The sequence below is a fragment of the Myotis daubentonii genome, chromosome 11 (assembly GCF_963259705.1).
Source record: "Myotis daubentonii chromosome 11, mMyoDau2.1, whole genome shotgun sequence".
NCBI classification, from domain to species: domain Eukaryota; kingdom Metazoa; phylum Chordata; class Mammalia; order Chiroptera; family Vespertilionidae; genus Myotis; species Myotis daubentonii.
This window is the reverse complement of record NC_081850.1, coordinates 59415085-59435773: the sequence shown is the minus strand read 5'-3', so window position 1 is coordinate 59435773 and position 20689 is coordinate 59415085. Positions and strand designations below refer to the sequence as shown.

General features: G+C 37.2%; 1 protein-coding gene across 1 annotated transcript in view; it reads left to right on the top strand.

The window, feature by feature from the left end:
- Positions 1–11576, top strand: part of LOC132212661 (protein SPO16 homolog) — a 55373-nt gene extending 43797 nt beyond the window's left edge. Inside the window, exon 2 of the mRNA XM_059658687.1 lies at positions 10921–11576. Within this exon, the coding sequence (XP_059514670.1) occupies positions 10921–11576 (656 nt within the window). The remainder of the gene's footprint in view (positions 1–10920) is intronic.
- Positions 11577–20689: the final 9113 nt, after the last annotated feature.

Here is a 20689-nt window from a genome sequence, read left to right as displayed (position 1 = left end):
TTGCTCTGAAATTCTAATTAATAATTCATTTTAATATGATTTTTTTCTGATGACTTCTGAATATCTAGTTGCATTTGATCAAAATGCCTTTAGTAATTTCTTTATTAAATTTCTAATCTGAATGCTTATTTAAAATAGTAGCCAGCTATTTTTTAATATGACGACATAAAGTGAAATTACATATGGTTTATACTTTTGAGGAAGCCATAGGATAGATAACAAGTAAAAGACACATTAAAATAATTATAATGCAATGTAGCAAGTGTTATAGATGGAGAAGAATTAGAGTGTTATGAAAACGTATAGTACGTGTCCCAGGGAGTATGCATGTGAATGATTACAGTTTCTTTCCTCAAGGATTTCACAGTTTGGGAGCTTCACTATTGTTCTCTAGCTAATGAGGCAAAGGCCCAATTGTGACTACAGTTTGCATGCACATATTTAGGAAGATAGATGTCAAAGAACTAGAGTTTTTGGAATTAACAAAATGAGACATGCATTTTTCTTCTCTTTCTAATATGAAAATAAGATGTCAACAATACAGGTCAGAAAGTCACAAATTTTGTAAAAGTGGTACAGACAACGCTATGGAAATTGAGAGGTGGAAAAGGTCTTTTCTAGATAGGAAGAGTAGGCTTCACTGAGAATTTGGTCATTTTGCTAAGTAAGTGTGTGATCAAGATGCGACAAATTTATCAATTGGTAAATATTAAGGATATTTTTAAAATATGAATGGCATCAGCATGCTTAGTATTTATTTAGCACTTACGGGGAAAACGACTATATCTGTGTGGTTAGAGCATAAAGTGTATCGAGAAAAGTGGTACAAAATTAGGTTTAAAAAGAAAGTTGAGCCTAAATGCTTAGGTCATTAAAAAGCAAGATGCTGATTTTGCAATTTGTCTGATAACCAGTTTGGAGCCCTCAAAAGAATCTGAACTATACAGTTATGGTATTAGGGTTGTATTTCAGGCAAATTAATCTGCTAGTCTCAAGTAGTCTGACTTGGAAGTGAGAAACACTGGAAGCAATAGAGATCAATCAGAATGCTATTTCATTAATCTGGGTATATTATAAAGACTTAGACTAGGGTAGCAATGGAAGAGATAGTTGGGTAATGTAATGCAAAATACAAATTTTTTTCACATTAAATATATCTACTCCACATATTATTCACATCTTACTAGGGATCTTTAATATATATATTATATGTGTATGTGTGTATATATACCCCCATGACAAATATTTTGGAAGAACAAAGCATATTTTCTTAATGAAAGTTTAGAAAACAATGACAAGTACTTCAGAAAAACAGGAAATAGAGTGGATCAATGTGATGGATTTAATTTTGCCTTATAGGTAGGGGTATTAAGGGAATGAGATAGGAGACAAAATTAAAATGTAATGATAAAAACTGATTTAGGTGTCAGGAGAAGGTATCCAAGGAACAATTATTTGTCAGAGAGGAGTATGATCCAAGTTAAGGAAGGATGTTAAGCAGCTGAATATATGGTAAGATTGGAAGATATCTGGGAAAGGAGAATATGTCCCTCTTCTTCCTACTTATGACCCCCACCCCATTCTTAAGGTTTTGAGTATCAATTTTCTCATTTTAAAAATGTGGATAATATCTACTGGTTGTTGGTAATTACTGATAAAATGAATGTCTTGGAACACTAGAATTTATTATGCACTCAATAAATACTGCCTGAGACAGCATAGATGGACCTAGGGAGGGTATTATGTTTAGTGAAAGACAAATATCATATGATTTTGCTTATATGTGGAATCTAAAGAACAAAATAAATGAACAAACAAAATCAAAACAGACTTACAGATACAGAGAATAAAATGATGGTTGCCAGAAGGGATGGAGTTGGGGGACTGGGTGAAAAAGGTGAAGGGATTAAGAAATACAAATTAATAGTTACAAAATAGTCATGGAGCTGTAAAGTACAGCCTGGGAGTATAGTAAATAATATAGTAAGAACTATGTATGGTGCTTGGTGGGTACTGGAAATATCAGAGGGGCCACTTTGTAAATTACATGATTGTCTAGCCACTATGGTGTGTATCTGAAACTAATACAAAGATAATATTGTAATTAAAAAATAATTATTACAGGGTCAAGAAGTAGAAGATGGAGAATAGTGAAATCTATATGGCAGATAACAAGGTGGTGGGTGGTATAAATTAAAATGAGTGAAAAGGAATAGTGTATACCCCCCACAGAACACAGTCAGATTCCTGACACATAGGAAAGGTTTATAAAATAGTTTTCTAAGTGGAATTTAAAATACGGGTTTCATAGCTGACTATACTTGTACTCTTTGGGATACACCTTTTGGGACCTAACTGACCCCAGTTGAACACAGCAATAGAATAATAGCACCGTGAATCTTCAATTGAATTAATCAGTATTTATATCTATACTAGAGGCCTGGTACACGAAATTTGTGCAGGGGTAGGGTCCCTAGGCCTGGCTGGTGATCAGGGCCAATCAGGGCCTTCTGGCTGCTGGCCGGGGCCTTCCTTCATTTCGTGCCACCCCCTGGTGGTCATTGCATGTCATAGTGAGCGATCGAACTACCCGTCTCCTAGTCAAACTCCTGAAGGGACATTTTGCATATTAGATAGATAGATAGATAGATAGATAGATAGATAGATAGATAGATAGATAGATAGATATAAGGAAGCCATAATTCAGTCTCATTGGATGCCCAGTTAATGAGATGTTTTGTCCTAGTGAGTTTGCCCATAAACCATGTTTTTAAATCTAAATTAAATGAGAATGAGAAAGCCAATTTCATATGGCTCCCTGGGATTTTGCCCATAGACAAATTCCTTTAAAACCCTATGATCCTTTGCTGCATTGCTTTAATGATGTTCTTTTATTAAAATGCCTATGACAATTAAACATAAGACAATACATACTTATATGCATAAAAACAAGGAAAAACCATAAACATTTTAAACTCCAGTGCACAGTATAGTTATCATTCTCTCACCACAATTTGCTGAGCAATTTGAAGAAAATTTGTGATCTGCAGTGCATCCTGCAGAGACTTAGCATCATCCTGCTGTTTCTTCCAGAGTAAATGATAAACTCTGCTTGGGTTTCCCACACAATTATAAAATAATTAAGCTTAGCACTTTAAGGATGAGTTCAGGACTAGAACTGACCTCTTCTTGGCTAAATAGTGCTCTGAGGACAAAACAGTTATAGAAGATCAGCTTAAAACACACACACACACACACACACACACACACACACACACACACACGTACACACACAGTAACTTAAGTCCTTTGTAACAGTATCTCCAAAAAGTGCTGCCATTTTTTTTTTTATGGATTTAAGTGTTTTGCCACCAAAATGTTTTCTACTTACAAATGAACAGAAATAGAAATACACTTCTTTGAGAGAAGGTGACACACACAAAACCTCTCATTGAGTAAAATCAGAACATTAGAAATGAGCAGAAAAATTTCAAAATCTACTCACCTCAAGAACATACAAGACACCAGTAGGTTATGAAAAGAAGGCTTCTAGAGACCCTCAGATCACTTCATCTCTGTTGTCACTTCTGCTTCTTTGGCTCTTTCTTTTGGTGAACAGAGGGTCGAAGGAAGACCGTGTCCTCTTACACCTCTTCTAAAAGAAGCAAAATATAGGGCATGTATGTGCATGCCCTATAAAAGGTAGCTATCTTTAATCTCTCCTTATTTGCCAACGCTGGTGAGTTGGCTGTACTTTGTAGAAAAATAAATCCTGAAGTTTTCTCTCCCAACCTGTTTTCATTATGTGAAATGAGGCTGTGATCTCTTATTTCATAGGGTGTTGTAAGCATCAAACCACATATGTATGTAAAAGTGTTTATTGAGGTTTGGAGGATAAAGCAAATACTCAAAATGTGTTGAACAAATCAGGTTTGTCTATCATTAAACTTTAAAAAATATCTATGTAAGTTAGGGTTAAGACCAGAAAGATTGCTTTTCTTTATGAAGTTTAGGCAAAGAAGAGTAAAATACTGTATTTTTGTTGTCCAGAGCTTGGAGCTTGATTTATGTAAACACTGCAATCTAATAATAATATGACTACTTTAATAAACTTTTTAAATTAATGCAATTTAAGAAAAAAATTGGCTACTGCTACTTCTCATCCCAGCTAGATCAAGATTGAAATAGCAGACTAGTTAACTGGGGCCTTAACAGAATAACTGGGCTTCAGCTCCTATAAGAATATAAATGTTTAATCACAGGTTTCATAATTATCACAATAAAATCATATATAGCCACTAAAAATGACTGTATAAAGACTGTAGCAACAAAAATATTCTTATGAATCATTTAAGCTGAGTATGACTATATACCTACACTATGGTTAAAACTCTGTAAATATGATATATATTTGGGGGCAGGTTTGGAAAGGAACAGTGAAAATAAAGACAGTTTGATTCACAGAGGTGATCAAACATGGTTTTCAAACTATAGTGTGCAAACGAATCATTTGAAATACTTAAAAATTCACATTTCCAGGCCCACCCTTAGAGATTTGTATTCAAATTATTTGGAAGAGAGACTTCAGAACTTACATAATACTAAAACACCCCCAAGTAATTCATAATTTGTCCAGTTTTGGGCACTGTGACAGGATCATGGGTGAATTAAAGGATTAGAGCAACGGTATTATAATCCATTAATGTGGTTATGTTGTTTGCCCACAAATGTGAAATATGGGGCAAATCAGGAATATATTGCAGGTGATTGTCCAGTCTCTAGTCAAAATGTAATGGACTGAATTTTACAAAGCTGTTGTATGATTATGACATGTGTGTATTTCTGACTCACATTAGCCATTCTTTTTTATTAGCCTGTATTTGTGGACACAGTTTTCCCTATCTACTCCCTGGGAAGAGACTGATGCCATTTGTTCACTTACTGCCATTTAGTTCTCAGTATCCAGCAGGGCAAATAGTAAATGTAGAACAGTTCATTAATTGACGAGGACTTTAACTGATAGCTCTCTAATGGAGGAGGATTGGAGTTCAGCCTGCTGTCATGGATTCAGTGTCCACATTTCTGGGGGAATCTACATTTGCTGTATCTTGGCAATCATCCTGCTTCCTCAAACCTGTTGAAACAGATCCCGTCTGTGCCCTGACACACATCATCCCCTGCTGTATTCTTGCTAGCACTCTCTCTAGGGCACTGAACTTCCTCTCTTCTATCAACTCACTAGTTAGCTTTCAGCTTTGAAGGGACTTACCAGCAAAAAGCATAGAGCGGTAGCCTGCTGTGATTTAATGATTTCTACCTAAATGGCCTCTTTGCTTAAAACTATGATTGGCACATACTTTAGAAAGTGTTCAAGAAAGGTTCATGATTATCCACTCCATCTGTTGGTCTGGTTACTTTAAATATCAACATTGTCCCTAACCCTACATGTCTCTGCATCTACATTGAAAACTTGGACTTTAAATAAGTTAACCGCTATGACTTCGTGGGTGGCCCACACCTCTAGCTTCCTTCTGGTGCTTGTTTTATCTTCCTCCCCATCTATTTATGGGGATGAAATTCCAGCAAGCCTTGTACCCAATCTCATTATATTTTAAACAATTTGATTACAAAGGATATGTAATTTAATGTAGACATAGACAGAACAGGCACATTAATAGTTACCTTCCCAAAGTGTACACACAAACTAACTGCAATGGGAAGGAAAAGGTGGCAGTATCATGTGAGGTACTTGGCACACATAATTAAGTTTATTCTCACAATTCCTATTACACGAGGAAACTGAAGTCTGGAGATAATAGAGGTTTACATGAAGTGACAGAGGCAAAATTTCAACTCATATCTCTGTGGCTGTAATACACCCCCCCACTTCCAATATTACAATGCTAGTCAACCTGTCTGGTTCTTTGAATTTAGTTTAAAAGCTAAAAACGAACCACTTAGAAGGAAATGACCATTACCAGCAACGTGATGTCAGTTCAGACACGCCGGGCCTTCAATGATGGGCTTTTTTGCTTGTGTGTTCTTTGTTTTACTAGAACTGTATATCTCAACTATTCGACGGTTGTCTCATCTTAGCTTTTGATCAAGGCTAAAAATAATGAAACAGAAGAAATATGAGGTTTTAAGTGGAGATACTATGAACAAATTCTCAACATAAAAGTAATGTACAGGGCAAATGGGGAGCTGAACAAAAATGATTAATTGCTCATTAAAATTTACCTTGGTATTAAAGTGTGTCAAGGGCATATAGTTTCAAAAGGCTATTGGACAATACTACGAGTGTGAGAACAATAAGAAGAATGGCTATGCAGTCATCCTTCCATTCTGTGAATTAACAGCATGGGAACCATTGCATAATGACTGGGTGTGATGATACAGATCAAAAATGAACCATACAGCAATGCATATTAAAGGCTGGTGTTGGTCTGCTTTAGGACAGGAATAATGAATGGCAGGGTCGGGTCATGTGAGAATTTTTCTCTTATTTAAGCACTCCAATGACAGTTTTAAACAGAAATTAAATTGTGGTTTGTATTTTAAAAATATCAGTATCTTTTCCATTAAAATACTCATGGAGAGAGTTAATGGTAGCACCTAAAAATCATTCTGACACTAAAGTTATGTGCCCATCATTGAAAAGAGGCCCAGAGGAGTGTCCACAAACCACCAGAAGCAGATAAAACTGACTTGAGAAATGAATTATGACCTATGTTTTGAATCCTGGTAGGAGGAAGTGGTTATTAAGGATAATAGGTAGCCAGTATGAATATAGGTGTTTTTTTTTTATTCTTTCCAAATTGGAGACTTTGGATAAAACAACCTGAACAACTGTGGATTTGCCCTGTCAATATACTTTCTTTACAGCTAGAACCAGGACCATACGCCACCCTCTGTCTTTCATCAACACCTCCCCTTTTTCATCCATTCAAAGAAACACTCTCAGAGTACAAAAGACTAACAGTGTATTATATTTCTTGATGTGGCTTTTCACTTATATGCAGTGATATATATGCAGGGAGATATAAGAATAACATTGAGGTAAATAAAGCTGAAGATTGTAGGATTTTTTAATACTCTGTTTATTGGAAAAAAGCCACAGATATTTTTATCTCAGATTTATTGTTGATGTACTAAAATTAAGACTTTCTAATTTCACTTCAAGATCAGTTCCATTTTTATTAATTTAATGTGCTTTTAAATTTAATTCTTTTTTTTTAATTAAATCTTTATTCAGATTATTACATTTGTTCCTTTTTTTTCCCCCCATAACTCCCCTCCTCCCAGTTCCCGCCCCACCCTCCGCCCTCACTCCCCACCCACTGTCCTCATCCATAGGTGCACGATTTTTGTCCAGTCTCTTCCCACATCTCCCACACCCCTTTCCCCCCCAAGAATAGTCAGTCCATTCCCTTTCTATGTCCCTGATTCTATTATAATCAACAGTTCATTCTGTTCATCAGACTATTTATTCACTTGATTCTTAGATTCACTTGTTGATAGATGCATATTTGTTGTTCATAATTTGTATCTTTACCTTCTTCTTCCTCTTCCTCTTCTTAAAGGATACCTTTCAGCATTTCATATAATCCTGGTTTGGTGGTGATGAACTCCTTTAGCTTTTCCTTATCTGTGAAGCTCTTTATCTGACCTTCAATTCTGAATGATAGCTTTGCTGGATAAAGTAATCTTGGTTGTAGGTTCTTGGTATTCATCACTTTGAATATTTCTTGCCACTCCCTTCTGGCCTGCAAAGTTTCTGTTGAGAAATCAGCTGACAGCCGTATGGGTATTCCCTTGTAGGTAACTGAGTTTCTTTCTCTTGCTGTTTTTAAGATTCTCTCTTTATCTTTTGCTCTTGGCATTTTAATTATGATGTGTCTTGGTGTGGTCCTCTTTGGATTCCTTTTGTTTGGGGTTCTCCGAGCTTCTTGGACCTGTAAGTCCATTTCTTTCACCAGGTGGGGGAAGTTTTCTGTCATTATTTCTTCAAATAGGTTTTCAATATCTTGCTCTCTCTCATCTTCTGGCACCCCTATAATTCTGATGTTGGTACGCTTGAAGCTGTCCCAGAGGCTCCTTACACTATCCTCGCATTTTTGGATTCTTTTTTCATTTTGCTTTTCCGGTTGGATGTTTTTGCTTCCTCGCATTTCAAATCATTGACTTGATTCTTGCGCTCCTCTGGTCTGCTGTCGGGCGTCTGTATAATATTCGTTATTTCAGTCCGTGTGTGCTTAATTTCTAGTTGGTTCCCCAATATAAGATCGAGGGTCTTATTAGTTTTCGTGTAGATCTCATTAAGTTTATCGGCAGCTTCTAAACAGTTCTTGAGAGACCTTAAAAGTGTGGTTCTGAACTCTATTTCTTCCATTGACAATTTTGTCCTGTTTCTTTGTCTCCGCATTTTGTTATGCTTCCTTGGTGCACCCCCTAGTGGTCTTTGTTCACAGTCTTATAGATAAATCTTGATTGTTGTAGCTAATTCCAGGGAGGGTTTGACCTCCAGGCCAAGTGGCTATGAGAATCAGCTGTGTCAGCAGTGAGAGAACTTCTGTCCTCTAGGGAGGTGCTAATCTAGCCTTTGCCTGAGGCTATCCGGCAAATGCCTCTGTGCAGGGCTTGGGCGGGGCGGGTCCCACAGGATCAACAGGGTGGGCCGGATAGAGCAGTTATGGCGGCTCTCAGTCCTGTCCCCAGGGGCTCTGCCTCTCTGAGTCCCAGCACCTGCTGCAAAGCTGGGAGAGAAAGCTGCACTCGCTCTGACCGAAGCCAGACAGTCCCGCTTCTCCCGTTTGAGTCTGGGTCCCTAAAGACTCGCCCGGATTTGGTGCTCAGAGTCTGCGACTCCCTCCCGATTGAAAACAACAACCGCGCCCTCCGCCGCCAGCCCGCTCCGCGCACTCCGCACCTCAGAATTTGACTTCAGCACTGCGCCTCCTCTGAGTGTCCGTATGCGTTTCTCTTTCCTCCTAGTTGTAGGGCTTCCACTCAGCCAGCGTTCCTGTGGTTCTGGGTGATGTCCCTTCCGTTTTTTGGTTTCACTTTTGAAGTAGTTGTTCAAAGCAGCAAACTCCGGCGTTAACCTATGCCGCCATCTTGGTTCTCTAAATTTAATTCTTAACACTACCTGATATTTATAATCTTGATTGTTATTTCCATTATTTTATTTGTATTATTTTTGTTTTAAATTTATTTTATGTATCCTTTTTCAGTTCACTTCTCTTCCATTATTTTGACTGTTGATTTTTGTTCTGTGAGCCCATTTTTTTAGGATTACATATTTATAATGTTTTAAAATATTTGGTAGTGCCAGTTTCACTTATTAGTTTTTCAAAAATGTAGGTTTGCCAATTTAATTCTGCTTTCCCTCTCAGAATTATTTTAGCTCATCTCAAATGTATCCATATGCAATTTTGGACATTGATATTGTGATGAAACCAAAAATTACTTAAGAAAGAATTGTTACCTTTATAAAGTTCATTCACATGCAGGACTCCCTGAAATACTTTATAACTTTAATGAGAATTTTGACATTTCTTACATGGAATTACTGCATATTTCTTGCTTATTCATTTTTAATTGTATGTAAAATATTTTTTCTTTATATTATCAAGCTGGTATCATTACTATGAAGGAGATGGATTAAAATTTAAATTAGAAGACTATGATGAGAATTTGGAATGAAATACAGCATTGATTAATGGACTAGATGATTTAATCAAATAATGCCTCTACCTGAGTAGGAGCTAAAATTCTAATGACTTGAAAATTAGGTAATGTTATGACTCAAACATAGAGACAACTACTCTGCAACCATCTCCTTCCATAAGTATTACTGATTTTAATTTGAGTTATGTATACCACATCATTGTCACAGACAAGAATATGGTCATGCCACAGCCAATATTCCTATTCATTAGGAAACTTCAGCAAAATCTGGGAAAGCAAACCCAAAATTCCTTACAAAGTTTATCTCCAAATTTGAATGAGACAATTATTTCCTAAGCGAGTAAACATCTGACTATCCAGGGAATCAAGAAGCAAGAATATCATAGTTTGAAGAAATCAAAATGATACATTTTTTACTTAATAAATAAACTGGTCTTGCAGGTAGCTATAGATAATGAAGTCAGTATATTAAATAACCAAGATCTCTTTCACAAAATATATAAAGTAGCCTCACATCAAGCAAAGTCAAACCCTAAGCACTACTTAAAGACAGAGGAAGCTGAAATTTCAACAAACTGTAAGGCAATTAGAAAAATCAACAGAGATTAGCACCATGGACTCATTGGTCAAGTGCAGGAAAAGTACTCAAAGGAATAATAATACTCAATTTTAGCAAAAGACATAATCTACAGATTACAGAGGTAAATGAACTCTAAACAGAAACACCCCTTCCCAAAATTCACACTAAATGCATCTTAGTCAGTCATCTGAGAGCCAAAGAAAATGAAGAGGCTTGAAAGCAGTGAGAAAGACTCCACGGTCTGCAAGAAAAGACTTGTTAACTCACTGTCCTGCATCTAATGAAAACACCTTTCAGAAATGAAGGGAAAATCAAGACATTCTCAGAGGAAAGAAAGTCAGGAAAACCAGTTAACAGCAGAATTGCCTTAAAGAATGGCTAGAGAAGGTTTCTAGACAGAAGGAAATTATAAAAGCAGTGGCCTTGGAACACCAGGAAGGGGAAAAGAACACAGTAAGCAAAAATATAGGTACGTAATTCCTTTCTTCTTGGATTTTCTAAGTTATTTTGACAGTGGAAGCAAACGTAGTCTGTCTTATGTAGTTCTAAATGTCTGTAGAGGAAATATTTATGATAATTATAAGCAGGGAGAAGGTGCTCAGTGGGCTAGAGTGGCCAGAGAACAAACTTGGACCTCTCTGCTCCGCCAGAAGTGCTTCTCGCTCCAACAGAAGGTTCTGGAAGCTTGGGAGCAGTGAGCTGGCCTCAAGGACCTACTGATCTGTTTGTGGCACCATTAGAAGATGGATTGGTCCAAAGACAGATAGCTGAAAGTGCTGAAAAAGAAAATATAAAATGGACAACCACCATTATTATTAGTTCATCTCTTGAGAGTTGTGAAGTTGCAACCGCCCTAGAAAACCAAAGTCACAAGGTTCGGTATTCAGCTTCGGTGGAAAATGGATCAATTATATTTTCTCATACTGGGGTTGCATTTCTATTGATGGATGCTAAAGAATGCTTTATGTCAGCTGAAGAAATATTTCTAGCCAAAATTAAGAAGTTTATTAACATTCACCAAAATAGTTTTTTGGTTCTGTCTGCTTGCCCTCATGGCCTCAAGGAATGGAAACTGATGTTTAGGATTCAGCAGAGATTCCTGGATAGTAACTTACGGATACTTCCAGTATACAACACAGTAAATGCTATTGATCTTATGTGTACTATAGCTAAGATCACCTCCAAACCATACATAGATAGCATCTGCTACAGAGTGATAACAACTAAAGCTTACATCATTGAGCAAAGTCCTGTTTGGAAAACATTTCAACAGATAAATCTCGGTGACTCATTTAACCCAAATTAGAGTATCAGTTATAAAGGTTCTTTTGGAAGAATATTAAAATAATTAGACTGGTTGAATTATAATGTTTAAATACATATTTATTTTAAAGATTTAAAATTTTTAAAATAATAAAATATATACAATTAAAAGGGAAAAAAGATAATTATAAGCAGAGAATGAATCTAAAAAAGGAGATAAAAATAAACTCAGAGCAGGCAAAAGGGAGGAAGTGATAAAGATAAGGGCAGAAATCAATAAAGTTGGAGAAGAAGAAATATAGAGATATATTAACAAAGTAAAAAGCTGTTTCTTTGAAGAGTCCAATATTGTTGACAAAACTCTGCCAATACTGATTTTAAAAAGAGAGAAGATTCAAATCACTGTAGGAGGAATGAAAGAAACATATCACTACCAACTCTCCAGAATGTGTATATATCAAGTATTCTGTTTGAGACATATCAAGTGTGATATTCATTATGAAACTTCGAAGCCATAAAGCAGGCACTGGGACTTCGGTGCCTTGGTGCACAGGGACTCTTGTTGAAACCTGCCTGAGCAGATCACTGTTTCTTGGTCATTTGCCATGTGACAGTGTACCCTTCACCTGAGAACAAACAAACCCGATTACACTATTATGAGGAGTGCCTGGCACAGCAAGGCTTAGTTTGTTTCATTCCGTGGAGATAATTTATTTAAGACATAAGAAATAAAACGAGAGCATCTAAGTTTCCTTTCATTATGCCATGGACATTTTTGCATGATTGCTACTTCATTAGTGAAATTATTAGCCACCTACCTCCACGTCCTAAATGATGTCATGTTGTCACTGCCTGTAAATGAAGGAAGGTCACCTCACGGAAGAAAGGAATGACAAGTTTGTGTCTATGTACCTTAACTGCCAACAAACCTTGTTTGTCCACCTCCTCCCAAGACAGCTGGGGGCCGCGTGATTGATCAGGAAGCATGTTCTCCAGTGCTTCTCGGACTTTTGAAACTCTAAGTGGAAAATCATCATCAGAAAGCAGAGAAGCCAGAGAAGGTGATAGCTGATTGCTACTTCATTTTGCGTAGAAATTGGGGACTCTTTTGAGAAACTACTCAGACTGATGTCTGTCTCAAAGTTCTGAACATTTCACTCACTAATTACAAAAAAATATACATTGTATAATAAGGCCCTGAGAGGGAGAAAGTAGTCTCTACTGACTTTTGGTCACGACCTTCACTAAAACATCAGGAAGATACCACCGAATATGCCATTTAAAGTCACAGGAATTTCTGTAGTTATATGCAACAGTGTTTCTCAACCTTTTGGCAACTTTAGGTCACCCATTTAAATTACACTTTAAAAAGATTATAAATATTTAAAACAATAATACAAATAAAATGTATATTTAAAATTGATAATTCCAATGAGTTCAATGATTTGAGAGATGAAATTATTTGAAATATTTTACCAAGTTTTCTATATCTGGTTTAATAATGAATGAATGGCTATCATTGATAATTGGATTCATATTCAGTTGCTATATTTTTAATTTTTTTCTATTCAATTAGAAAGTTCTAATTTAAATTTTAGTCACCAAGAGTGGTCAATAGTCATCAGTGTATCTGTTTGATCATTTTGGAAAGTAAGATTAAAAATGGACCTAAAATTTATAGACAGGTTTTTCAGTGACTGCGTGTAATATCATCTCAAAAGTTGCAAAGTCAAATGTCCCAACATGATAGATAATGGTAAATGAGTCTTTATGTATCTCTGTTTCATTCATCTCTGTAAAGCATTCCTCAACTATTTCATTCTCTAACAAGTGAAAAAGCATCAGGTATTGTGAGAGTGAGGCTCAGCAATCAAGCAATCTGCAACATGGTTTAATTTTCTTTTGAACCTTAATATTTATCCTTAACTTGAAATTTTATGATATTTTAGCATGGTTTCATAGCTTCAGACTGTTCAAGATTCTGCCCATTTCAATCAGAAACACGATTTAAGTAATTCACTTATACCCTTGGAAATGATCTGGCAATATTAGAAATGTTTCATCAAATGTCTCATTTCACTCATTTGCATACATTTATAGCAATCTGCATTCTTATGTGCATCAAGTCATATTGAGGGAAATGCATGATTGGTCATATTCACAATTATCCTCTTTTCTTTTGACTCTGAATGAAGATGAGGAGTGGGCTCTGGAGCTGGACTAGCTTGCTTTGCCCACCTCCTTCACTTTCTAGCTGTGTGACATGGACAACTTCCTTTCCCCCTAACTTTTTATATTGATAAATTGAGGAACATACTAACTAGTATCAACTTCATAGGTCATAGTGGTAATTAAATGAGTAAATTCATGTAAAGGTTTTAAAGCAATGATTGACACATAAGTGCTCAGGACAAGTTATCTCAGCACAAATCCAAAGTACTTACTTAAATATCGGTAATTTTATCTAACTGTAGTATATGTAGTACGTATGGTTTTAATTACTTTTCTAAATAATTATGTGTTTTTAGTTGGAATTCATTCTGATATGAATTGAAAGAAAAAAAAATCTTGTACCCAGCTTAACTAGAGAAAGGACTACATTGGCTCACATAAACAGGAAATCCTAGAGGAGATTTCACATTAAGCCTGGCTGAAATAAGAATTCAGACAATGTTAGCAATAATAAATCAATCTATTTTTCTCTCTCTTTTCAATCCCTTGGCTCTGTTGTCCCAAATTTGACTTTATTCTTAGGAAAAAATGACTTTCAGTCACTCTGTCCTTATAATTCTTAGCTATCACAATCTCAAAAAAGAGAGACTACCCTCTCACAATATCCTTCCTTATAAATCCCCATGTAAAATAAATACATGAAAATGGAAGAGGGTCTAGGATATGGCCTCTGCCTTCACATACTAGGAGCTAAGCAAGTAGATCAACATGTATAGTTCAAGGTCTGCCGGGGTCCAGCCCCAGCGGGTCCAGGGGTTCCCAAAGGCGTGGACGGAGTCGGCGAAGAAGGAAGGACACGGAGACAGTGTTCAGTTGATCAGCACCCTAGCCAGGATCTCCAGCCCGGATCTCCAGCCAAGTTTTGGTCTCGATCTCCAGAGAGGTTCTGCTTCGGATCTCCAGCGAGGTTCTGTAGCCATGTTCCCTCGCTAGGTTCTCCAGCCAGGTTCTGTCCAGGCTCTCCAGTCAGGTTCAGTGTCCAGGTTCCAGTCAGGTTCTCCTGCCAATCTCTGTAGTCAGGTTCAGTCCAGGATCCCTTGCCATGTTCTCCCGCTAGGCTCTGTCTCTAGGCTCCGAGGCCAGTCCCTCTCCAGGATCCTCCGGCATGCTCTCTCCAGCGAAGTTCTTCTGTCTCTAGGCTCCGTGTAGGCTCTGTCTTCTTGATTCTGTTCTAAGTTCTGAGTGTTTCTGTCTTGTTACAACTGTATTTATACCAGTTGATTCAATCCTATCAATCTCTATTCCAAAGGTTAGGGCGTTTCTTATCTCCATTCCAGGGAGTAAAGATTATGTAGTTTAAGCATGATTGTTCGTAGTTAAAGGGATTAATTACCCGCCTGGCACTTAGTTGAGGGGTTTTATTCCCTCCCTAACTTCAGGGGAAAATCCCTACCTGGGGAAACAACCTTTCTCAGAGGTGACCTTGGTTAAAACAGCGCCAAGAAGGTGAGCAAACATATTAAGAACCGTATGCCATATATGCCAGGTCCCTTGAAACAGCAAGGATGGACCGGCTCCCGGCAAATGATAATGGCTTTATTTGTTGAGTATTAACTATGTGTCAGGCTTTACATTATACTTTTTTATTCAATCTTCACAGATTAAAGACTGTGATTTAGGGACTGTGATGCTCTCCAGTTTACAGATCAAGGCTCAGAGAAGTCAAATGACTTGCCCCAAGTTAGGAAGAGTCAGAGCTCAAATTTGAAGCCAGGTCTTTCTGACTTCAACTTCTTAATCTGCACCCTTGACCACCTTACTCTGACTTTTAGAACCTTAGAGTCTAACAGAGAGCCAGCCAAGCAAATCTTCAGTTTCAGGATATAGTACAATAAGAAAGACATTACTTCTATCCAGTGCTTTGATGTAATAAATATCATGATGGAAGGTGTTTCTTCATAAGCTTATGTCAATACTTGGCAATGACAGTGTCTGTCTGAGTCAGTGTGGGCTGCTATAGCACAGGACCACACACGGGGTGGCTTATAAACAACAGAAATTTATTTCTCAGTTTTGGAAGCTGAAAGTCTGAGATCAAGGTACCAGAATAGTTGGATTCTGGTGAGAAATCTCAGGTTGCAGAAGGCTGACTTCATGTTACATTTCACATGGCAGAAGAAGAGTGAGTGAGCTCCCTGGAGTCCTTTTATAAGGGCACTGATCTCATCCACCCTCATGACCTAATTGCCTCCCAAAAGTCCTACCTCCAAATACTATCACAATGGAGAGTAGATTTCAACATATGAATTTTGGGGAAAACAGATATTCAGCTCATAATAATATCCTATGAATAAATGCATGGGCTTGCATGGATCTTATAGCTTGTGTCTCTCTAGCACCCAACCAGTTCAGACACTCTTCACTGTGTATATGACCATTTGTATGTGCTCACCAGAACCCAATGCATTGTAAATATATTCTGAAATGTCAGAAAACTCTATTCAGAATCAGAAAATCCCACCATTTCTGAGATTTCAAAAGGTTTATTTTTACTATATTACATATATAAAGAATGAATAACATTAACTTTTACAAAAATAACATTAGAATTCTGACTTTATTTTAAAAGTGATATTTATGCGTCCATTCATTTTATACTTATAATGATGCTATGGAGTAGATTATTAATGTTATCAGTATTATAATTATCATTACACTATAAGGAACCTAAGGCTCAGAGTTATGAAGTGGCTTGCCAAGTCACACAGTTAGCAGCTGGTGAGACCTGCCTCTGGTTGTAAATCTTTCTACTCTACCTCAGTGCCTCAGGCATTGCCAGCAACCATGCTAGCTTTTCTTGGCTAGTTCTTCCAGAATGATGGATATCTTTAAAAAGTTGCCAATGTGACTGCAAGAGCTGATTATTGGCTGGCTAGAAATAAAGCATGTACCAGACACTGTGGTGAAGTACCAGTGCACTTAGAGAGGCATTATTTTTAATCATGAAAACCTGGTATGACAGATAATTTTTTGAAATATTAAATTGTGTTTTGCTTTTCCAGCTGTAAAAAATAAAAAGGAATGAACAGCATTCATGTTTTATGCTTTGTATTTTCCTCTTCTTGTTCTAAAAAGACAATCAGGACTTTACATTCCCTTCTCTTGGGTGTAATTTCTAAGCACAACAAAATTACTGATAGAAAATCCTTTTTAAGGTCTTTATGGAAGCTTAAATTCATGGCTGACATATGAGGAGGAAGAAAGAGAAGACAGTCTCTGCCAGGGTGAAAAGTAAATAAAAGCAGTAAAAGAGTTGGGCTATCATCCCATAAAATTTGTGGTATATTTGAGATGTGAAGTGTGGTCCGTTGCAATGTTCATGAAAGCAGGAAGAAACCCCAGGAGGGAATGACACCTTGATAAAAGGTCAGGAGCTTGGACCCTAGATGCTAGGGCTGGATCATAGACAAACGTTCAGGTGCCTGACAATGACACAAAAGCTCCAGAGCCGTGGGACTTCAAAGTTCAGAGTAGGATGGATGATAGGTTTACCTGCTCTTCCAGAATCTCCCAAAGGCTTCTAGAAGAGGCTTTTGCGAACACAAGATTTTACGAAAGCCCCATTGCAATCTTTGTATGCTTTTCTGGACAACAACTAGCTGGAAACTTGAGGTCAGATTTAACTTTATTTAAAAACAATAAAGCATATACATGTATGCGTGTGAGGTGGAGTTGGATTGTTGAAACAAACTTGTCAAATGTGGATAATTTTTAACATTGAGTGATGGGTATCTGGGGGCTCATGACACTTTTGGTGTTGTATGAGAATTTTTTCATAATAAAACATTTTAAAAAATCAATGCGGTAATAATTTTTTTACCCCTATTTTCTGGAATGAGGTTCTATCTGGCCATGCTGGGAAGAGCTTAGGAAGTACAACAAAACAATGCTGCCATGGGCTTGGAATGGAGAATGGCAGTATACATGCTATGCATTTTCCATCCTGTATCAAGATTCTCTGACTTCTATTTTTTATATAACCAAGGTTATTAGAAATCAAAACATGCCATTTTAGTCATCTTCACATATGACAAATATGTCATGCTTTTGTGGGGGTAGGTTAATAACTTAAATCAATAGCCAAATGCTTTATCATATACAAGGTTATTGTCCAATATTTGATTCTATGTACTTTTTTTAAAAAACCAAAACCTGAATGAAATGTTTCTGCTTGCTTTAGTTCCAGGGAAGCACTACTAGGGGTAGAGATGGAACTTAACTGCAGTCCCCTATCCACTACAGCTTCTAGGTACAGATAATCGGGCTGGCTTTGGTCCACCAGACTAGAAGCAGATGAATTAAAACCTTGCCTGGATCCTCGTCAGAGTTTGAGGACTGATTTTATTTCCAAAATCAGACAAGGTCTGGTAGCCAACTCCTGCCCCAGACCTTCTCCCCGAGTCCTGCAGGTGCCCTGGGGTGGCTCAGTCAGCCGTCAGATTCTTTGCCAGAGCCCTTGAGCTCTCGGACTCGCTGATGCTCCTGTGTTGCCAGCCTCTTTGAAATTCTGCCATGGTACCTGCAGCTCGGCAGGCCCAGAAGCCTGAACTAGCAAAAAGCTTTCCTTCAGGCTAGGTGTCTAACACCAAGATACCCCAGGGGAGGAAAGTCCAGCCGAGGGGAATCTAAGAACCACCCCAGAGGCCTGCAGCAGACCTGGGAGGACTGCCTGCCCTCTAAGCGGAGCTGCTCTGGGGAGGGGCTGTGTGTGCTCCCCTGAGCCAGTCATGCACCAGCGAAAGCTCCCACTGGCTCAAGAAGATTTGAAACTAGCGCCCGAGGAGCACAGACTCGCAGCCAGCTATCCACAGACACACTGAGGTCTTTGGGGAATGCCCAGCCATTCAAGAGCAGCTCCTTCCCCAGGGAAAACAGCTTGGACTTGGGAGCTGCCACCAACATGAAGGACCTGAGAGCTCCTTGACCCTCGGGGCTGAGGATGGAGTACCCAAACCTCAAAAAGGTTTCAAAGCTCCCCTCCCCAAGGGCCTCCCACATGATAGGTGGGAAGAAAATGTTACAACTCTTATTTACATTCATTTTTATCTAATAGGCTGAAAAGAACATAGGCTTTACCAATAGATAGATATGATTGGCAGTGGTATCTCCTCTTGGTCCATGTGTCACTTGAAGTATAAGTTATTCCCGGGGGTGGGGGGAGATTATAAATTCCATAACTCCACGGGTTGACAGCTGCATGCTCACACTTGTTCAAGCAGGTTGCAGCCTAGTGCAGCTCACATATGTTTGGCGCATACTTTTATGAATTTGGTAACATAAAAGGTAGAATGTTTATAATAGTGAAGTTTGTCATGACAAGTTGTGACAATATAATTCTATTTTATGTATTCTTTTCATTTTTGTTTTGTGCCACATAGTTCCCTTGTTATCTTTTGGCAAAATAAACCTAAAAGAAAAGCAGTTTTCTTACACTAAATGACAAGTGCTCTAAATTTGCTGACCTTTTCTGGGATGACAAGTAGCTGTCAATAGAATGCCACCTAACAGATCCTCAAAAAAGATAACGACACTTACTGTCTTCTTTCAAGGTGAAGGTGACATTCTAACAACGAGTGAGAAAGTAACTGGCTTTTGTTTTATTTTATTTTTATTTCTGCTATGGAGAAAAGATGTTGAAAAATAGATGTTTGAAGTGTTTACATAAATGTAGTAAAAATGATATGTCTCCGACATAAACTTCTCATATCTTACACTAAAAAATATTGCAACAAAATTCTCTAACCTATTTTAAGATCTTCCAAATGAAGAATTTCAGCGATTTTTAAAACCATTTGATTAAAATATAAAAATTATATTTTTTCTTTCAAAAATATCTTATTTTGACATCAGGGAAAGGGAGAATTTATTAAATTTTAACTATACAAGTGAACAAAAATGTTGTGGATGGGACTGAGAAATTAATATGATTTAGGAAGTGCAGCCAATGATGTATCTCCTCTGTTGGATCCACATATCTTTTGAGAAATATTTTCAGCTAAGACAGTTGTCAAAACCAAGAGTAAAAATAAAATGAACACCACCAGACCTTTAATTTCTGTAACATAAAGCATTAAGCCAAAATTTTATTTAAAGGATGAGGCATATTCCATCACATCACAATGCTAATATTATTAATGTATTAATAATAATTTAGAGAGACCTTGAATCTAAATTTTTGTTTTATTATAAACATAATTTAAATCTTTAAATTTTTCAATTCATTTTTATTATATCCTTTGTACAATGTATATATTTTTTTTACAATGTATATTTTGGTAAATAGTTTGTATTGTATTATATACATGTATATTACATCCACATATATGAGTAAATACACAAACATATATACACACACATTATATGTGTGTGTGTATATATATATATATATATACATATATATATATATATAGAGAGAGAGAGAGAGGCCCCAAAATGCCCCTGGGTCACACACATGAGATCCAGAATAACTGCCTATGGCTTTTGAACCACAACTTGGAACAGGGATGATGCATTTTTGTATCCCCAGCACAAAGCTTGGCTATAAACTCAATAAATGTTTGATGAATAAATGAAATTTTTGGTATGGCCAGAAGTTTGAATTGTTATTATATAAAAACTAGTGTCCCGGTGCATGGATTCGTACACATTGAAAGGAAATTAATTAGAAGAAATATTTTAATATCACTGTTCACCTTTTTTCTATAATAGAAGTGTCAACCAAATTCACAATCGACAATGACAGATCGAAACACATGCGTGTGATTGGTACCAGCGAGAGCTTTATATGTATCACGCATGCGTGAGTCAACCCAGCCTTTAATATATATAGAATAAACTTGCTTAACACGGTAAGCACCATGTCAGTCACCAGTGACTGAAACGGAAAGGAAGATAAAACAGGCTTGGCACTTAATGTGTTAATTA